Raw genomic sequence first — 17,052 nt, 5'->3', positions numbered from 1 at the left:
ATTTTGTAGCATGAAATTCACATGGTTAGTTAGGTCCGTTATAAATTGTTGGGGGGCCGACTTCATGAGGTTGTTTGGGCATATATCTAATTTACAGCGAGATTTGGCAAATCTTTTAAGTGTCTGTGAGATAAGATCTTCTGGTAGTATAGTGAATTCAGTCCAGATCCTGTCTGCTGGGTGGATTCCGGGTTCTGGGTCTAGGCATTCTAGGAGTGTAGTATATTCGATTGGGCTGGCTGGTATTTTGAGTCATAGTTTTATGATTTTCTCGTTGAAGTATTTCGCCAAGTCGTTGGCTCCTGGAGTGTCTTTGTTGTTATTGGTGACTGGGGTTGTGTCTAATAGTTTATTCATGAGTTGGAAGAGTTTGTGTGTGTCTTTGTAATTTGGCCCGACTTCGGTTTTGTAGTATTGTCTTTTGGTTTGTCTTATGGCATATTTGTATTTCCTTCGTAGTAGTTTCCAAGCGTTAAGAGTGGGATCATCTTTTTTTTTGTTCCTCGTACGTTCTAGTTTCCTAACTTGTGTTTTGAGTTTTTTTCAGTTCTTCATTGAACCATGATATTGAGTTTTTCCTGTGCGAGGTTCTTGTTTGAATTGGGGCAATGTTGTCTAGTATCAGTTTGCATCTATTATCCCAATTAGAGAGGAATTGGATTGTGTCTGTCTTTGTTGTCCATCCGTCAATGTAGATCTGTTGCCAAAATTCAGCTGGGTCTATTTTTCCTCTTGTGGTGGAGGTTTTTCGTATTTGTTTGTTAGGTAGGTCTTTCCTTCTCCATTGGAGGGTGATGTTTGCTATGTAATGGTCTGACCATAGTACAGGTGACCAAGTAGTATTGGTTAATATAAAGTTTGCGTTGTGATCAAATTTGTGTGTTATGATGTCTAATGTCTGTCCTTTTTCGTGTGTCGGTTGCGTATTTGGTTCTTGTAGGTCCCAGAGCTGTAGGAATTCTTTGCAGTCTTGGGTGTTTGTTGTGGTGAGATCTTCCAGGTGTAAGTTGATATCTCCTATTATGATAATGTTAGAGGAAGAGATACAGGTGTTCGAGATAAAGTCCATGAGGTGTGTTTGGCTATCTCGCCAGTTTCCTGGAGGACTGTAGAGTATGACTGCGTTAAGGTGTTCCTGTAAGTTTGGGTGACTTATTCTTATGGAAGCGATTTCAAGTTGTGGCAGTATGGATTCAGCTATGTTTGTGATGTTGAATTCAGATTTGTATATGATGGCTATTCTTCCTCCTCTTTTTCCGTTTCTTGTCCAGTGGGTAATTCTGAATCCTGGTGGACATAGTTCTAAGATTATAGGGTCTTGAAGGTTATGGACCCATGTTTCAGTGATAAATAGGAGGTCGAGATTGTCTGCAGTAATCCAGTCTGTTATGGTTTCTGTTTTGGTTACCACTGATCCAGCGTTTACGTATCCCATTTGGATTGAATGGTAGGGTTCGATTCGGGGCGTTGATGTCTTAATTTGTATTAGTTGTCTGCTTTCCTGATGTCTAGTTTTATGTCATGTCCTTCCTTTCTTCCCTTTCTGGTGGTTATTTCCGTATATATATATATATACAGTGCACTCCATTTAAGCACACGTCGGATAAGTGCAAGATTCGCTTATATGCATGATTTAAGACCGCTCCTCTGCAGGAAAGACTCCACATAAGCGCGCGCACGGAATATGGACGTCGATTGGCATGTGACAACCAACAAAACTTCAAATTTACCGCCCCTTTAACAGCCACAGGCCGAATAAGTGAAAAAATGTTGTTGGGGTTGTCGTCGTCGCAACAGCAGAACTGTAAGACTTTAACATTGGCTGAATGAATAGAAATTCTTAAAAAATTAGGAAACAAGCAAAATCAAGCATCTATTGCTAAAGAATATGGTGTCAATCCCAGTCAAATTTCATGTATCTTGGAGCAGAAAGACCATCTTCTGGAAGACTGGCAAAACAATACAAATCCACACCGGAAACGAAAACGGGCGGGAAAAGCTGAGGCAGTAGAAGATGCTCTTCTTCGGTGGTTTTCTCAAGTCAGGAGCAGACAGTTTCCTGTCAGTGGTCCACTGCTTATGGAGAAAGCTAACCAGCTAGCTGAAAGTCTTGGACTAACTGAATTCAAAGCCACTGTTGGATGGTTGGAAAGATGGAAGGAGAGGAACAGCATAAAATTCAAGAAACGGCATGGTGCACTGGGCAGGGCTGGGTGCCACCATTTTCCAGGCCAGATGAGGGACCCAGGACCACTGAGTGTCATCACAAATTACCCAAATCCAGGCTACCAGCACACCCCTGGCTCCACTGTTCTCCAGAACAAGATGGGACAGGAGCTAATAAAGAGTCACTAAGAGGAGCTACACGATCCGTCCACGATCCGCTATGAGACAGAGAAAATACTGAACATTCTAGGCTGCATGATACTCTTAAGTGGGCAAATTACTTGGAACTATTTTCTCTGTCTCCTTCTGCTAGTGGATGGACATAACTATCGGTCTGGACTGGTCTGGTATAGATGACAAGGAAGTATCTTTTCCATATATGGAACAATTCTCTAAAAGGCAAGCTCAAAATCCATTCTCTTTCAAATTGATTCATATATAAATTAGCTACAGAAGGAGCAATTCCAGTTATTTACACATACAATTGTTTTGGGAAAATTATTGAGGGGCATCTTTCCTTGTTTCATAATCAGTAATGACCATATCCCCCAGCAGCAGCAGAAACATTCAAAACTAAAGTTAACAGAATATAAACATTCTTTTACTTTCTTTAAATGTAATATTTTTAATAATGTAACTATACATATTATTACATAGGGAAACTATTTAAAGCATATTTTCACATTCAGGTGTTACAACAAGTTCCAGTATCTTGAACAGTTCAGTTTAACATACAGATGTTGGGCTGGAAAATAGTGAAAAGGCTGGGAAATAGTGAAAAAGGGTGACACAAACAGATATCTGCTTTCTAGTTGTAGTTTAAACTTACATATAAACAATAAGGACAAAAAAATCTTTCTATTACTGTATATTTAACTTAGAGACCTTCCTTACATGCCTGTATCAAGGAAAGGGTAGCAAAAGAGTAATCACGACAATGATATCTCACAACAAAAATATCAGATCCTAAATATACAAGAAACTAATATTTACAAATCAAAATGTAAGACGCAAAACAGATGCAACACCATTGTCCCATGTGAGCTACTCTTATTTCACTACGATCCTCCTTCATGACCTAAAACAGTGCAGTGCAGTAATATTCTCAAGCACTAGGATTGCATGGATGAAATCCCAGTTTCCCCACCCCAAATCTGCATGGATACTCTCCTAGCCCCATTTGCAGCATCAGCCTTTCAAACAATAAGATTAAATACACAGAAGCCTAGCCTCCCTAATTTGTTCCTCTCAACATTACACCAGCACTGCATGCACAGAATCCAAGCTGCTTTCTGTCTTTTCCTAGTCTGATCTCTGTTCTACAGAGACAGAATCCCAGTCTTCCCATCCTCCTACCTCTGTGTAGGTAGAATCCTAGCTCTCCATGCTTCTTTACCATTACAATGAAAAATCCCAGTTTCAGCATGTAGCCTAATTAAAGGAAACTGCTCTGCAATATCCTCCTCATTCTACACATTTAGCACCTAAATGTAAGCACCATTTGCATGATAAAATTACAGAAAGTATGTGGGTGAATGTACAATTTGCACAAGTTAGGTGAGCACTCAGCAGGAGTCTATAATTTAGAAACACAATTTGCTTAAGGCATAAATGCAAGGGGGTGTACACATGGGTAGGGCATAAGGGGGTCTCCTAATTATGCACATAACTTATAGAATACTGTAAGCTATACATTGGGCGGAGTCTGGCTTGGATATGATTGGACAGTTGCATGTGGGGGAGGATTTGATTCCCTTCGATACTTTGAAGGAAGACTTTCAGCTATGGCAAAGTGACTATTATGCTTACTTGCAGCTTGCACGTTTTTTTAAAAGGACCTAAATTTGTTGCTTGTCTTAGGAGGGAGGCACACCCGATGGAGGAAGTTTATGTGCGGTTTCAGAGTACGCGGGGTATGATCACCTTTTTATACTCATCCCTGGTGGCGCTCCAAAAGCCTTCATTATTACACAGGAGACGGTGGGAACAGGAGCTAGACTTCACCTTAGCTGACGAAAAATGGCTGCAGCTGGAGAAGGGGATTATGCGCTCCACGAGGTCTGTGCCTATGAAAGAGAATGCAGTTAAAGTGTTTTTCCGGTGGTACCTTACACCAGCGCGTTTACACCATATGTTTGCGCAGGTGACTGATGGTTGCTGGAGGAAATGTGGGGCTGTAGGTACTATGGGACACTTATGGTGGATATGTCCAAAGGCCCAAGCCTATTGGAAGGCTGTCCAGGTGCGGCTTCAGAAGTGGCTGGGCAAACCTGTATGGCGGCATCCCTTAGTCTTCCTGTTGGGGCAGCGACCAGCAGGCCTTGAAGGGCATGAGTGGCTGTTGGTGAAGGGGGCCTTGCAGACAGCGAGAGTGAACCTGGCGCAGAGTTGGAAGTCACCTCTAGTGCCACTGCTGGTACGCTGGTTTACTAAGTTACGCTATATGTGTGAAATGGAGAGACTGACAGCAGTTAAATGTAAGACACTGCCTAGGTGGGAGAAGATATGGAAGCCTTTCTTGGATGTGGAGTAGGGGAGAATGTTACTAGTCTGAATGACAGGAGGGAGTTATAGAGTTGGGTATAGGGAGGGGAGGGAGGCCTCGAGAGGGAGGTCGAAGGGACAGAGGGTTTTTCTTTGGGGAGGGGGGGGGATTTCACTAATGTATAAAACTCGGGGAAAAAAATCGAAGTTACCTGGGGATTTCTGGTAGATTGATACAACTTATTGCTACTGTTTATTTCTGTACTAAGACTTCTGTTTTCTTATTGAGGTGTTATATGATGTCTACAATCTGTCTTGTATCAACATAAGTTCAATAAAGACATCTATAAATTAAAAAAAAAAAGAATACTGTAAGCTATGCGCTAATGTGCCACATTTAGAAGCGTGCATTTACATCTGCTATTGACATGACACAAGTGGATATGCCTAATGTAGACATGTAGATGCTGATTTATGCTAGTATTCTATAATGGAACCTTTGTTCACAGATGCTGTTATAGAATTCATGCTCAGCATGCTGTATCTGGATCCTAACTTTGGCGCTCAGTTATACAATTGCCTCCTATATGGCTGGCCTTCTAGCCTAAATACGAGTGTGAGCCATATATGTGTATGTATATATAAACGCTGCATGTATAGAATTCTCTCTCATCATTTCACTCACTCAGCACCAATATTGTTGAATCCAACTATAGGTCTGCTGATCACTGAGCTACAGAAAGAGATCACCTAAAAAACTAAGCCACTCTGCCAATGTAAGCAGTAGGGTATCTGCAGTAGGAACAGATGCAGGTAAATGAGACAGGGCCCCTGAATTATGATAGTAGCAGAGAGGATAACTGGAAGGTGACACCAGGTCTTTGCAGTATAACAACTGCAGTGAGGAGCACATGGATCAGTAACAAAGCAGTAAGATAGGGACACATGGGTGACACTGGTGAACAGCAACGCAAAACACTTCAGTACATTTCATACAACTCCTAATTACAGTATATGTGCAATGCAAAGAATAGTGGACGATAAGGTTTTTTTTGGTGTACCCCACCTTAGACCAGAAAAGCTAAGTTGCAGAGGTCACAACCTAGTAATACCAAAATAAAGGATCTCATCTGCCAATGTCATACTTAGGTCCTTTGTGTATCTTTTCCTGGGAGATGACTGCAGTCTTTACTCTAGAGGGGGATTGCTGATTTTATTTGGGAACAAGACCTCGAGACTGGGGGTATAAATGAGAAGCAGAGGTGCCTAAGGATGACTGAGGCCCAGATCTTCTTCCAGTTTTAGGTCTGCAAAGAAAAATACATCAAGTCAAAGTAAAGTCAAAAAGAAAAATTTTGCTCATGTCAACCTGATCCTTACAAGGAACTACGTTCATTAGGGAAACCTTGAAAACCTGAAGTGTTGGCGGCCTTCGAGGACTGAGAGTAAAGTAGAAAACTGGACTGTCCTCTTTAATAAACAAAAGAAAGGAAACTAATAACACCCTCAAAGCTTAGGTACAAAATAGAAAGGTACCACTGCTCTTGAGGATTTACTTCTATATTCAATTAAAACTGGATTTTAGCAATTTTTCTGTGCTCCAGCAGCATCTGCATCTCTTCAGATGAGCCTAGGCAGGCTTAAATATTAATCGCTAATTTATTTTTTTGCTGCTTTGGAGGTAGCTCCAAATGGGACGATCCTTCTCTTAGCCTAGCATTACATGACCCCTGAAACCTCTTTTTCTAAGTTCAAGAGAGGCAGATTTTGTTGTTTTTGTCTAAAACAAAATAAAAACAATAAAACAAACAGGATTTCTCATGCTTAACACAAGGAGTTCCCACTGGAAGCAGGTGGAGGGATTTTGTGGAATATGCTGAACTTTTTATTTTTTGCTCCCTGTTTTTGTATTTAATACTTATTGTAAACCATATTTACGGGTTGTTTTAGTGTTTTATTCTCACTGTACACCACCTTGATGGGCCATTTTACTTAAAGGGTGATTAAGCAAATAATTTTAATTCATGTGGGCCCACCCCAGAAAGTTTGAAAAAGGTTAAAATTGTTCCAGAACACTGTGGCTCAGGGAGTGCTAAATCTTAAGAGCCTGTTCTCCCCTTACTTTATGAACTCCACTGGTTATCAGTAGTGGAGTAGACTGGAGGAATAGTCTAATGCAGTGGTTCCCAAACCTGTTCCTGGAGGCACCCCAGCCAATCAGGTTTTCAAGATATCACAATGATTATTCATGAGAGCAATTTGCATGCAGTGAAGGCAGTGCATGCAAATCTCTCTCATGAATATTCATTGTGGATATCCTGAAAACCTGACTGGCAGGGGTGCCTCCAGGACCAGGTTTGGGAACCACTGGTCTAATGGTTAGAGCATTATGCTAAGAATCAAGGATCCTGCTTCAAATCCCACTGCAGCTACTTGTGATCTTGGGCAAGTCATTTAACCCTCCATTGCCTCGGGTACAAACTCAGATTGTGAGCCTTCCAGGGCCAGAAAAACTACTTTACTTGAAAGTACACCACTTCAATTGCGAAGATACTTCCATGTAAGCAGGTATTCTCTGCTGAGGACAGCAGGCCATTCTCACATCCATTCTCACATCATGGGTGACATCATCCACAGCACCCGGTGTGGAACGCTATCCAGCATAATACATCATCTTTAAGACCTCGCAGCAGCACTCTTAATACACAAGTGCAAGTACCTTCCAGCCCACCACATGAGCGCAGGATCATTAGTACAGAAATACAAGACAATGCCAAGGGGAGGTGGGAGGGTATGTGAGAATTAAAGAGAAATTAGACCTTACCTGCTAATTTGTTTTCCTTTAGTCCCTCCAGACTGGTCTAGATGGATAGGTTATGCACTCCAACCAGCAGGTGGGTGGAGACTGAGAACTACAGAATTTTGGTGGAGCCCATAGGTTAGCTGTGCAGTCCCTCTCAGAGTCGGTATAAACGTAACAAGCAGAACAAATAGAATAAGAACCAAGAAATCTCCCCTAACCCTCCTCTTTCCCATAGCTCCACAATCCCACATGATGTGCAGGAACGCTCACTGCAAATGAAGTAGCTGCCTCAAACAAGCTGCATGACACTCTTTAGCTCCCTTTCTACTTTCCACAAAGAGAGCTCTATCACTTAGATGTTTGGAGGTTTTTTTTTGTAACAAAACACTTCCATTCAAAAGGCAGCAACCCCTTAGGAAGAACACCCAAACAAATCACCACAGAGATAACTGAAAACGCAGAAAGCCAGATCATAACAGTACAGGTGGGTTCTAGGCCAGTCTGGAGGGTCTAAAGGAAAGCAAATTAGCAGGTGAGGTCTAATTTATCCTTCCTTAGCGTTCCTCCTGACCAGCCTGGACAGATGGGAAGTACCAAAGCAGTGAGCATCAAGGGTGGGACCCTCGAAGCCCTGACTCTAATATTCGAACCCCAAAAGCAGTGTCCTGATGATCGAGAACATCTACGTGTTACTGCCTAGCAAAGGAATGAACAAGGACCAGCCCACCATTCTACAAATCTCTTGCGGCAGTACCAAAGTGCTCACCACCCACAAACCTGCCTGCCTCTGGTAGAACGTGTTTTAAGGGCATCTGGGACTACCATGCCACCAAGAAGGTAAGCCGAAGCAATGGAATCCTCAATCCAACGTGCTATGGTAGCCTTAAACACCACCACCAGGTCCTTTCTCCGACCAGCTAGCATAACAAACTGACTCTCCTGACCAAGGCACACAACTGGCTCTCCAAGTCACTGTCTTACCTGAGGGAACCTGACCGAGGCACAAAGGAATATGACCGAGGCACAAAACAGTCTGCAGTCTCTTCAGTACTGGCACTCCAGAACATTTCCCTATCTCAGGAAAACAAAAGACTGAGGCACAAAACTGTCTGCAGCCAGCATCAACCATATAAGGAAAATGCTGCATAATCTGTTGGAAGAAAAAAATTGCAACAAACCACTGTACAGTTGAACCACCACATCAGCTGCTATTGGAGTGTGCTGACTTAGAGGTCTACCAGGTAGGAGCTAGGACCTAATCCATGGGCGTAGTTTGGGGGGGCGAGGGGGGGCAATGCCCCCCCAAATGCAGGGCTGGCACGGCAGGCAGCTCTCCTTTCGTCCCGCCCTCAGCTCCCAGTTCCTTCTCCCCCCCCCCCCCCCCCGGCACGTTTTACTTTTTTATTTGCAAAGGCAGCGACGGCAGTAAAGAAGTAAACACTGCAGGCTCGCCTCCAGCTTGGAAACAGGAAATGCATCATGTGGAAGGCGGGACACTGTGAGGAAAGGGAGAAATTGGAGGGAGCCTGCAGTGTTTACTTCTTTACTACTGCTGCTGCCTCTGCAAATAAAAAGGTTGAACTATAAAGTCAGGAATTGGGCACCGGAGGGAGTGGAATGATCGCGTGTTTGGGGGTCAAAGCTACGGACCGGCGAGAGGTCATCGTTCTGTAGACCACGGCTAATGCTCTGGCCCTGCTGACTTCAGTGATCACATCTCTGCTCAGATCTGGTACACAGTTGCTGAAAGGGATCAAGCACAACAAGGTGACTGACAGCTTTGCAGTAAAATCACAGGACCAAAGCGGCGGTGCACTTAACAGGTGTTTACAGAGCACAGCTCTGTTGAAGTATATTTTATGGCACATCACATCAATTGATATTGTGGGTTGCAGTTATCCTAATAATTACAGCAGGCAAGATAAGAAGACAGAGAATTTACAAGCAGAGAAGCGGGTGGGATGAGATTAACAAACTCTGCAAAACACAATCCTTCTGGGGAGGTGGAAAGGCTGCTGTGCAGCATCAACTAGATTATCAGTCTGAAAACAAACATCTTCAAAGAAAGGGAGCAGTTAGTGGGTCATTAAAATCTTTATCTCTTACAAAGCAAATGATAGCCAAGCACCTAAAAATTAGGCCAGAAGTTCTCCCAAGCTTATTTTAAGCACAGAAAGGGTTAATAAGACTTTCATTCTAAGCAGTGTGTGGAAAGAAGACACTGGGACCAAAGCGAATAGAAAAACGAAATGATCAGACAACAAAGGTAGAAAAAAGTATTTTATTCAGCATTTATTAATTGGAATATGTCAGCTTTTGGAAATGTGCATCTGTGGTATGGGAAAGGGGGTGGGGAAATACTACTGGAGAGGAAGAGGAAGTGCTGGGTAGAGAGGACGAGGGAGTGCTGGGTAAGGAGGAAGGGAGAAAGAGCTGGCTTTTTTGGGAATAACCATAATGCATATGTATGAGATATCTCATACATATTCATTATGGTTATTCCAGTGGCGTACCAAGGGGGGAGGGCGGTGGGGGCGGTCCGCCCCGGGTGCACGCTGCTGGGGGGTGCCGCGGCGCGCGCCTGCTCTGAGTTCGCTGACTTCGCGCATTCGCTGCAGCTCCCTCTGCCCTGGAACAGGTTACTTCCTGTTCCGGGTCAGAGGGAGCTGCAGCGAACGCGCGAAGTCAGGAAACTCTGAGCAGGCGCGCGCTGCGGCACCCCGCCCAGCGGTGTGCACCCGGGGGGGTCCGCGCTGCATCACGGGGCGGGGGTGCTGCACCCGGGGGGGCGGGGCACCGCCCCGGGTGTCCGCCCCCCTAGGAACGCCACTGGGTTATTCCCCCAAAAAAGCCAGCTCTTGCTCCCTTCCTTCCTCCGTATTAGCATAATTTGCATATGCATATATGCAAACAAATATGCTAATATGCCCTGCCCCTTCCTTTGCCCCCCCGCAAATGAAACAGTCAAACTACGCCTATGACCTAATCACAATCAAAACTTCCAGAAGAGAACTGGAAAACGTGCCAAATAGAGCTGTATGACTAAACTGCAGTGCGCTCACCTAAATGTGAGATGTAGCGGCCAGCTGTGTTATGAATCTCTACTCAAGGAAGTGCAAGGAGAAGTGCCACTGAGTCTATGAAGGAAAGATTTTGCTAAAGTCTTGACAGCAAAGGTGACTCAGAAAGAATCAACCTAGCCGGGCAGAATGAAGAAAAAAAACAACAACAATAGAGCAAAACGGCAGTTGCCTACCAAAAGTGACAGTAATTTATTTATTTATTGCATTTGTATCCCACATTATCGCACCTCTTTGCAGGCTCAATGTGGCTTACAATTCTTCAAGGGTGATGGAGGTAGAAGAGAACATACAATTGGTTTAACAGAGGGTTTTGGGTTACATGGTGGTGAAATACATGATGATTTTATGTTTAAATCTGTTTATTGACTTAACATACTGAATAAAATGCTTTCATCACCTTTCAGTCAATAACAGCACATCAATAACAGAACTAGTACAACAGACAACTGTCGGTGTTTCTTCCGACGTCAAATAGTTTTCGGTTTTCTCCCCAGACAACCCCCCCTCCCCTTCCCTCCCCACCCCTTTCAAGAAACATTTATACATACTGTATTACAACATGGGGTACAGACAAATATAAACTTACATGTGAATAATTAAGAATACATACCCCGTACCCCCTGAATATCACCTTTTATCACTTAAAACTGTAACATGCCCAACCTACCCCCCCCCCCCATTAAGACAAACTTCCCTGACAGGTACTTCACCCTACAAGCCCCCAAACCTTATATTCCCAATCTACCCTCCTTCCCCCTCCCCCCGAACCACAAAGGATAAATAAAACGAAGTTGAGAAAGGAAAAAAAAAAAAAAAACTTCAAAGGCGATTCAAAATGAAGCTGCGAGCTTTGGCCGACAGAGATTGAATATACTGCTCCCAAATCCTCAAAAACGCTTTCCGTCTTCTAGGGGAGCATCCCACCATCATCATCAGCTCATGTATGCGGTTCCTCCAGTGCCAATAGTCCGGCGGTTCCTCCTGCATCCACGCCTCCATAATAAGCTTCTTCCCTATAATTCCCGCCTTTCGAATGAACTGCCGAGCCCCCCCCCCCCCCTTATGCTGCCCAAAGACTTCGTATCTATCAAGCAGAAATCCCTCTGGGGAAGAGAGGACCCCTCCCTGTAACACTGATTCCAAATACTTGATTATGTCCCCCCAATAATGTCTTATTTTTGGGCACTCCCAGAGCGAGTGAAACCATGTACTCTCTCCCAGTCCACATTTCGCACAAGTCGGATCTTGGACGCCCCCAAATCGGAATACCTGACACTTAGTCATGTATGCTCTGTATAAGATTCTAAATTGACATTCTCGCAATGTCGCATTACTTGACAGTGTGGGTATTCATGCAGTTAATTTCTGAAAATCGAGGCTCAAATTGGGTCGTTGCAAATCTTGGGCCCAGCGTTTCAGTATGTTCCCTGTTTCCCTCCCACCACTTTGCTCCCTCAAAGCTCTCTGTAGTCCCGAAACTGAGAGGTGCTCCCCAGGCACTGACCAAAAAAAGGCTCTAAGGCGCCATCCATGTCCACCCCCCAACTTCCCAGGCTCCAGTGACCGAACATAGTGTGCGAGTTGACAGTGCGCAAACATGGAACTATTCTCTATTCCTACCCCCAGAGCCCCCAACTCCAGCATCTGGCCCCTAGATCCAAAAACATGTTCTAGTCTTGTGATTCCCATTGCAGCCCACCTACGGAACACTATATTTTCCATCCCTGGTTTGAAACTCAGATTGCCCTGAATGGGCAACAGGTCAGAGATATCCACTGCTAGACCCCAACTTTGAACTAAGTCCCACCACGCCTCTCTCAATGGACTCAACAGTAAACTGCTCCCCATTGGGCTCGGTAACATTTTCTTTGGACACTGTAGCAGGTAATACAAATGGTATGGTTTAAAATACTCCTGCTCTAACCTTCAGTGCGTGAAGTCCTGCCTGTCCATGAACCAGTCACCTAAGTGCCTTAGTAAGCAAGCTTGGTTATAGCGACGTATATCTGGAAGTCCCATCCCCCCCTCCCTCCAGGGACCCATCAACATCTTTAACGGCAGCTTAGGCTTTGAAGCACTCCATATAAATTTCCTTATCCCCCTATTTATCAGATTTAAATCTTTACTCCTTAACCGCAGTGGGAGGGTCTGCAACAAGTAAAGCCACCGTGGGAACTCCACCATCCTATACAGATGTATCCTCCCATGCAAGTTAAGTGGCAAGACCTTCCATGTATTTAATTGCTCTCTCTGTGCCTCTAATCTTCTAGTGATATTTAACTGGTAAACTGCTGTGGTACGCATGGGAATCTGCACCCCTAAATACTTAAGAGATTCTGAAGCCCACTTCAGAGGGAACGCATGCCCCCATAAGCCCCTCACCCGTGGATTTCCCGTTAAAGCCTGGGATTTAGAGTAATTGATTTTTAGCCCTGCGAAGTCTCCATATTCCTGGAACAGCTCCAGCAACGCATCTAAAGATTGTTTAGGTTGAGTAATATGTACTAAGATGTCGTCCACGAAAGCAGAGACCCTGAATGAGAAAGACCCCCATGTTACGCCCCAAATTTCTGGATGCATCTCAATTTCCCTAATCAGTGGGTCTAAAGCCAGTACGAACAACAGGGGAGACAGAGGGCACCCCTGCCGTGTGCCAAGGCGTATGGGAAACAAGCCTGACCGTTCCCTATTTATCCACATAAAGGCCTGCGGGTTCCTGTATAACGCCCCCACCGCTCTCCTTAAAAAAACCCTCTATCTCCATCTGCTTCATCACAGCAAACATAAAACTCCAGACTACTCTATCAAATGCCTTCTCGGCATCGAAGCTGACTAGCAGTGAAGGCTCAGCTCTCATCTCTACAGTCTCTAACGATGCTAGGAGTGCTCTAATGTTTTTTTGTTACTGATCTCCCTTTCACAAATCCCACCTGCGGAGTTGCTATCAACGTGGGGAGCACCCTTGCTAAGCGATTTGCCAGGATCTTCGCATATAGCTTTATATCACAATTGAGTAAAGAAATGGGCCTATAAGACTCAACACTTAACTCCTCTTTACCAGGTTTTAATAGCACTATCACCTTCGCCAAGTTCAACGCATCTGGCATTTCTCCTGTTGTAGCCATACTATTATATAGCCTCAGCAATGGAGGTATAACTTGCTCCTGTAGCAGTTTATAAAAAGCCATACTGAACCCATCTGGCCCTGGAGCTTTATGTAGATGACTCTGCTGCATTGCCACCATTAACTCCCCCTCCACTATAGGGCTGTTAAGTGCTTCCCTCTGCGCCTCCGTTACCCTTGGCAGGACCTGATTCCTCAGATAGACCTCACTATCCTCCATAACTTCCACCGGATCCTTATACAGGTCTTCAAAATAGTCCCGAAAGCGCGCCAATATATGTGGCGTTTCTCGGAGGAGCCTGCCCCCTCGGTCACGAATTTGTAAGATCTTCACTGGGCTTCTAGGTCCCTGGATTAACCTCCCCATCAAGGCTCCTGCTTTGTTCCCATACATAAAGAGTTGCTGTTTATAAAACATGTACGATTTCTGTGCCCTCTGATGAAGAAGCTCATTTAACTGTCTCTGGGTTGTTAACAATTCCTTTTTGTTTTTCCGCCGAGATTACCTTCCCAAACCGCCTCCTCTGTTTACAGACTTCTTTTTCAAGGCGGAGAATTTCCTTATCCCTGATCTTACGTGCTCGGGGCTCTGTATGCAATGACCTCTCCCCTCATTACTGCTTTTGCTGTTTCCCAGTATAGACTTGCTTGTTCTATATGAACGCTATTGTTAGTTGCAAAGTCCTGCCATTTTTCACCCATGTATGCCTTAAAGTTCGGATCCTGGTAGAGATCCACCAGGAATCTCCAACCTCCCCCCCTTCTCCCCTCCCCCTGCAGTTGAATCTGCACCCAGATTATGGAGTGATCTGAGATTTCGCATACATCTATTTCCGCCGCGGGAACCATAGGAAACAGATCCTGTGATATTAGAAAATAATCTATGCGGGACTGCGAGAGATGTGCCCTTGATACATGCGTATAATCCCTTTGTGTTGGGTGAAGCACCCTCCACACATCAATCAAATTTAAAGTATCACTAAGGAAGGCCAGCCCCCCCCCCCCCCGGGATTGACCTCTGCTCTGTCCAGAAGGGCTGCTTTTATCAATACTGGGATCACATACCATATTGAAATCCCCTCCTAGTATGATGTTACCCCCTTGGTAGGGGCTCAGCAGTTCAATCAGCGAGGCAATGAACTTGGGATCATATACATTAAGCACATATGTGTTACAGAAAATGTAGGTATTTCTACCCCTCTCCACCCTCTACCAATATGATCCTGCCCTCTATACTTCTTTTAACTGTCTTTATTCCAACCTGTAGGCCCTTGCAGAACAGCATCAACACCCCCCCCTTTTTTCCCCACTGCAGGTGACCCCTCTGCTACTTCTATCCAGCCTTTCTTAAATTTATTATGTTCAGCTGTCGTTAAATGTGTTACCTGCAGGAATGCCACATCCACCTTATGCCTCCGCAGGGCCTGCAGTACTTTAGTGCGCTTTATGGGTGAGGAGATACCCCCAACATTCAAAGAAATTAACTTGAGAGCACCTTACTCTTCAATTTTGCGATGATACTCCCCGATAAATGCGTTCCTATATATGAGGTCCACTCCCCAGCCCCTGAATGGACCCCCTCTTACTTTGGAATATACCCCCAAACAACCCGATCTTCCAATGCTCAACCAGGCAATGACAAAAAAGAAAAGATGTAGAAAACAATAGTAATAAAAACAAAAACACCAAAAACAAAAAGGGACGCCCCCCCATCCCTTCCTCCCTCCCCCGAACTCCCCCATTTTCTGCAAGTCGTTCTCGCTAGAGAACCAGTCACGCCTCCGCTCCGCCCCTGCCCGACCGGCGCCCACCTATGTCTTACACCTAGTAAACCCACACATCAAACCATAAATCTTCACTTGACATTAACATCAGTGAACTAAATTTACAAACTAACATTTTACCCCCTTTTGAGCAAAACCCCCAACCTAATCACCAGACCCCTCTCAGACCTATAACCCACCCTGTGGTGAAACTGGATACCTCTCCTTAGTAGACTTTAATTTAGTCCTTTATGTCCATGTCCACTTCTTCATCTAGCAGCCACCTTTTCTGATCTCCTTCTCTATTCCTCCTGCCGCTGTCCTCCTCAGGTTTGCTGCAAACTGCTTGCCCTTGCTCCCGTCTGTTCCACCTCCGCACTCCTGCCCATACGGTTTACAAATTGTTGGGCCTCCTCATGCGATGTGAAATAATGCTGTCTGCCTTCATGCAGGATTCGTAATTTAGCAGGGAACATCAGGGCGAAGCGCACTTTCCTGTCATACAACAGCTTGCAGATCTCCGTGAACTGCCTGCGCTGGGCTGCTACTTCAGCCGAAAAGTCTTGAAAGCATAAAATCATGTGTGACTCGTACTGCACTTTGCCCTTCAAGCGCCATTCTCGTAAGATTTCCTGCTTGTGCTTGTAATTCAGTATTTTGCATATTACCACTTTCGGATTTTCAGTCTCCTGCCTTGTTCGCTACAGTCTGCGGGCCCTCTCAATTTGTAGGCCATTTTCCAGCCGTTTAAGGTTTAAAGCTTTAGGGATCCAAGACTCTAAAAAGTCCCTCAGGTCCACCTCACGAACCGCTTCTGGAAGACCAACGAGACGGAGGTTGTTTCTTCGCGACCTGTTCTCTAGGACTTCAACTTTTGCGGTCAGCTCTTCCAATTTTCCCTGCATGGCTTTTTGGCGATTTTCATATTGCAGGCATTGATCTTCCACTTCCGATAGCCGCTGTTGAAATACCTCCAGATCTGCGTGCAGTCCTTCAAATTTACCATCAAGCTGCTCGATTTGATCTGAAATTTTTTTTAGTTTTCTGTCCACCGATACTTCCAGGAGAGCGGAGACCTCCGCCGCTACTTCAGCAGCCCAAGCCGAACTCACCGATTCTCCCATGGGGCCGGCCTCCGCCATCTTGCCTTCGCCCATGCGGCTCCGCGCTCCCTCTTTGCGACTTGATTTTGTGGTCATATCCAAATTTTACCCAGTTCCCGAGCCAGCCATTCTCGCTGGGGATATTCCGCCAACGATTACTGATTTTGTGGGCTTTCTCGCTAGCAGCTATCTGCGCTGTGGGCCAGATGTTAAAGCGGGGCCTCGGAGCTCTGGGATGCGGCGTCCTTCCTTCAGCCAAGCATCACGTGACCTCTACATGATGATTTTAAAGCAAAAGACATTAAAGAGCATTTCTGGATTTATTAGAGATATGTGAAATACATGATAGTTTTAAAGCAAAAGACATTAAAGAACATTTCTGGATATATTAGAGATAGTGCAGTTATACGTGTTGATCTTTATGATATATTTTGTCAAAGAGATAAGTTTTCAGTAGTTTGCGGAAGTTGGTCAATTCATAGACCGTTTTCAGGTTGCGTGGCAGCGCATTCCAGAGCTGTGTGCT

General features: G+C 44.7%; 1 protein-coding gene across 1 annotated transcript in view; it reads right to left on the bottom strand.

Moving 5' to 3' along the window:
- Positions 1-2,828: 2,828 nt before the first annotated feature.
- Positions 2,829-17,052, bottom strand: part of KIF3B (kinesin family member 3B) — a 313,913-nt gene continuing 299,689 nt past the window's right edge. The window contains 1 exon segment of the mRNA XM_030212076.1: positions 2,829-5,957. Coding sequence (XP_030067936.1) covers positions 5,864-5,957 — 94 coding nt within the window. The 3' untranslated portion in view covers positions 2,829-5,863.

This window comes from Microcaecilia unicolor, chromosome 8 (genome assembly GCF_901765095.1).
Source record: "Microcaecilia unicolor chromosome 8, aMicUni1.1, whole genome shotgun sequence".
Classification (NCBI taxonomy): domain Eukaryota; kingdom Metazoa; phylum Chordata; class Amphibia; order Gymnophiona; family Siphonopidae; genus Microcaecilia; species Microcaecilia unicolor.
The sequence above is the reverse complement of the archived record's forward strand: the minus strand, read 5'-3'. Positions and strand labels throughout refer to the sequence as shown.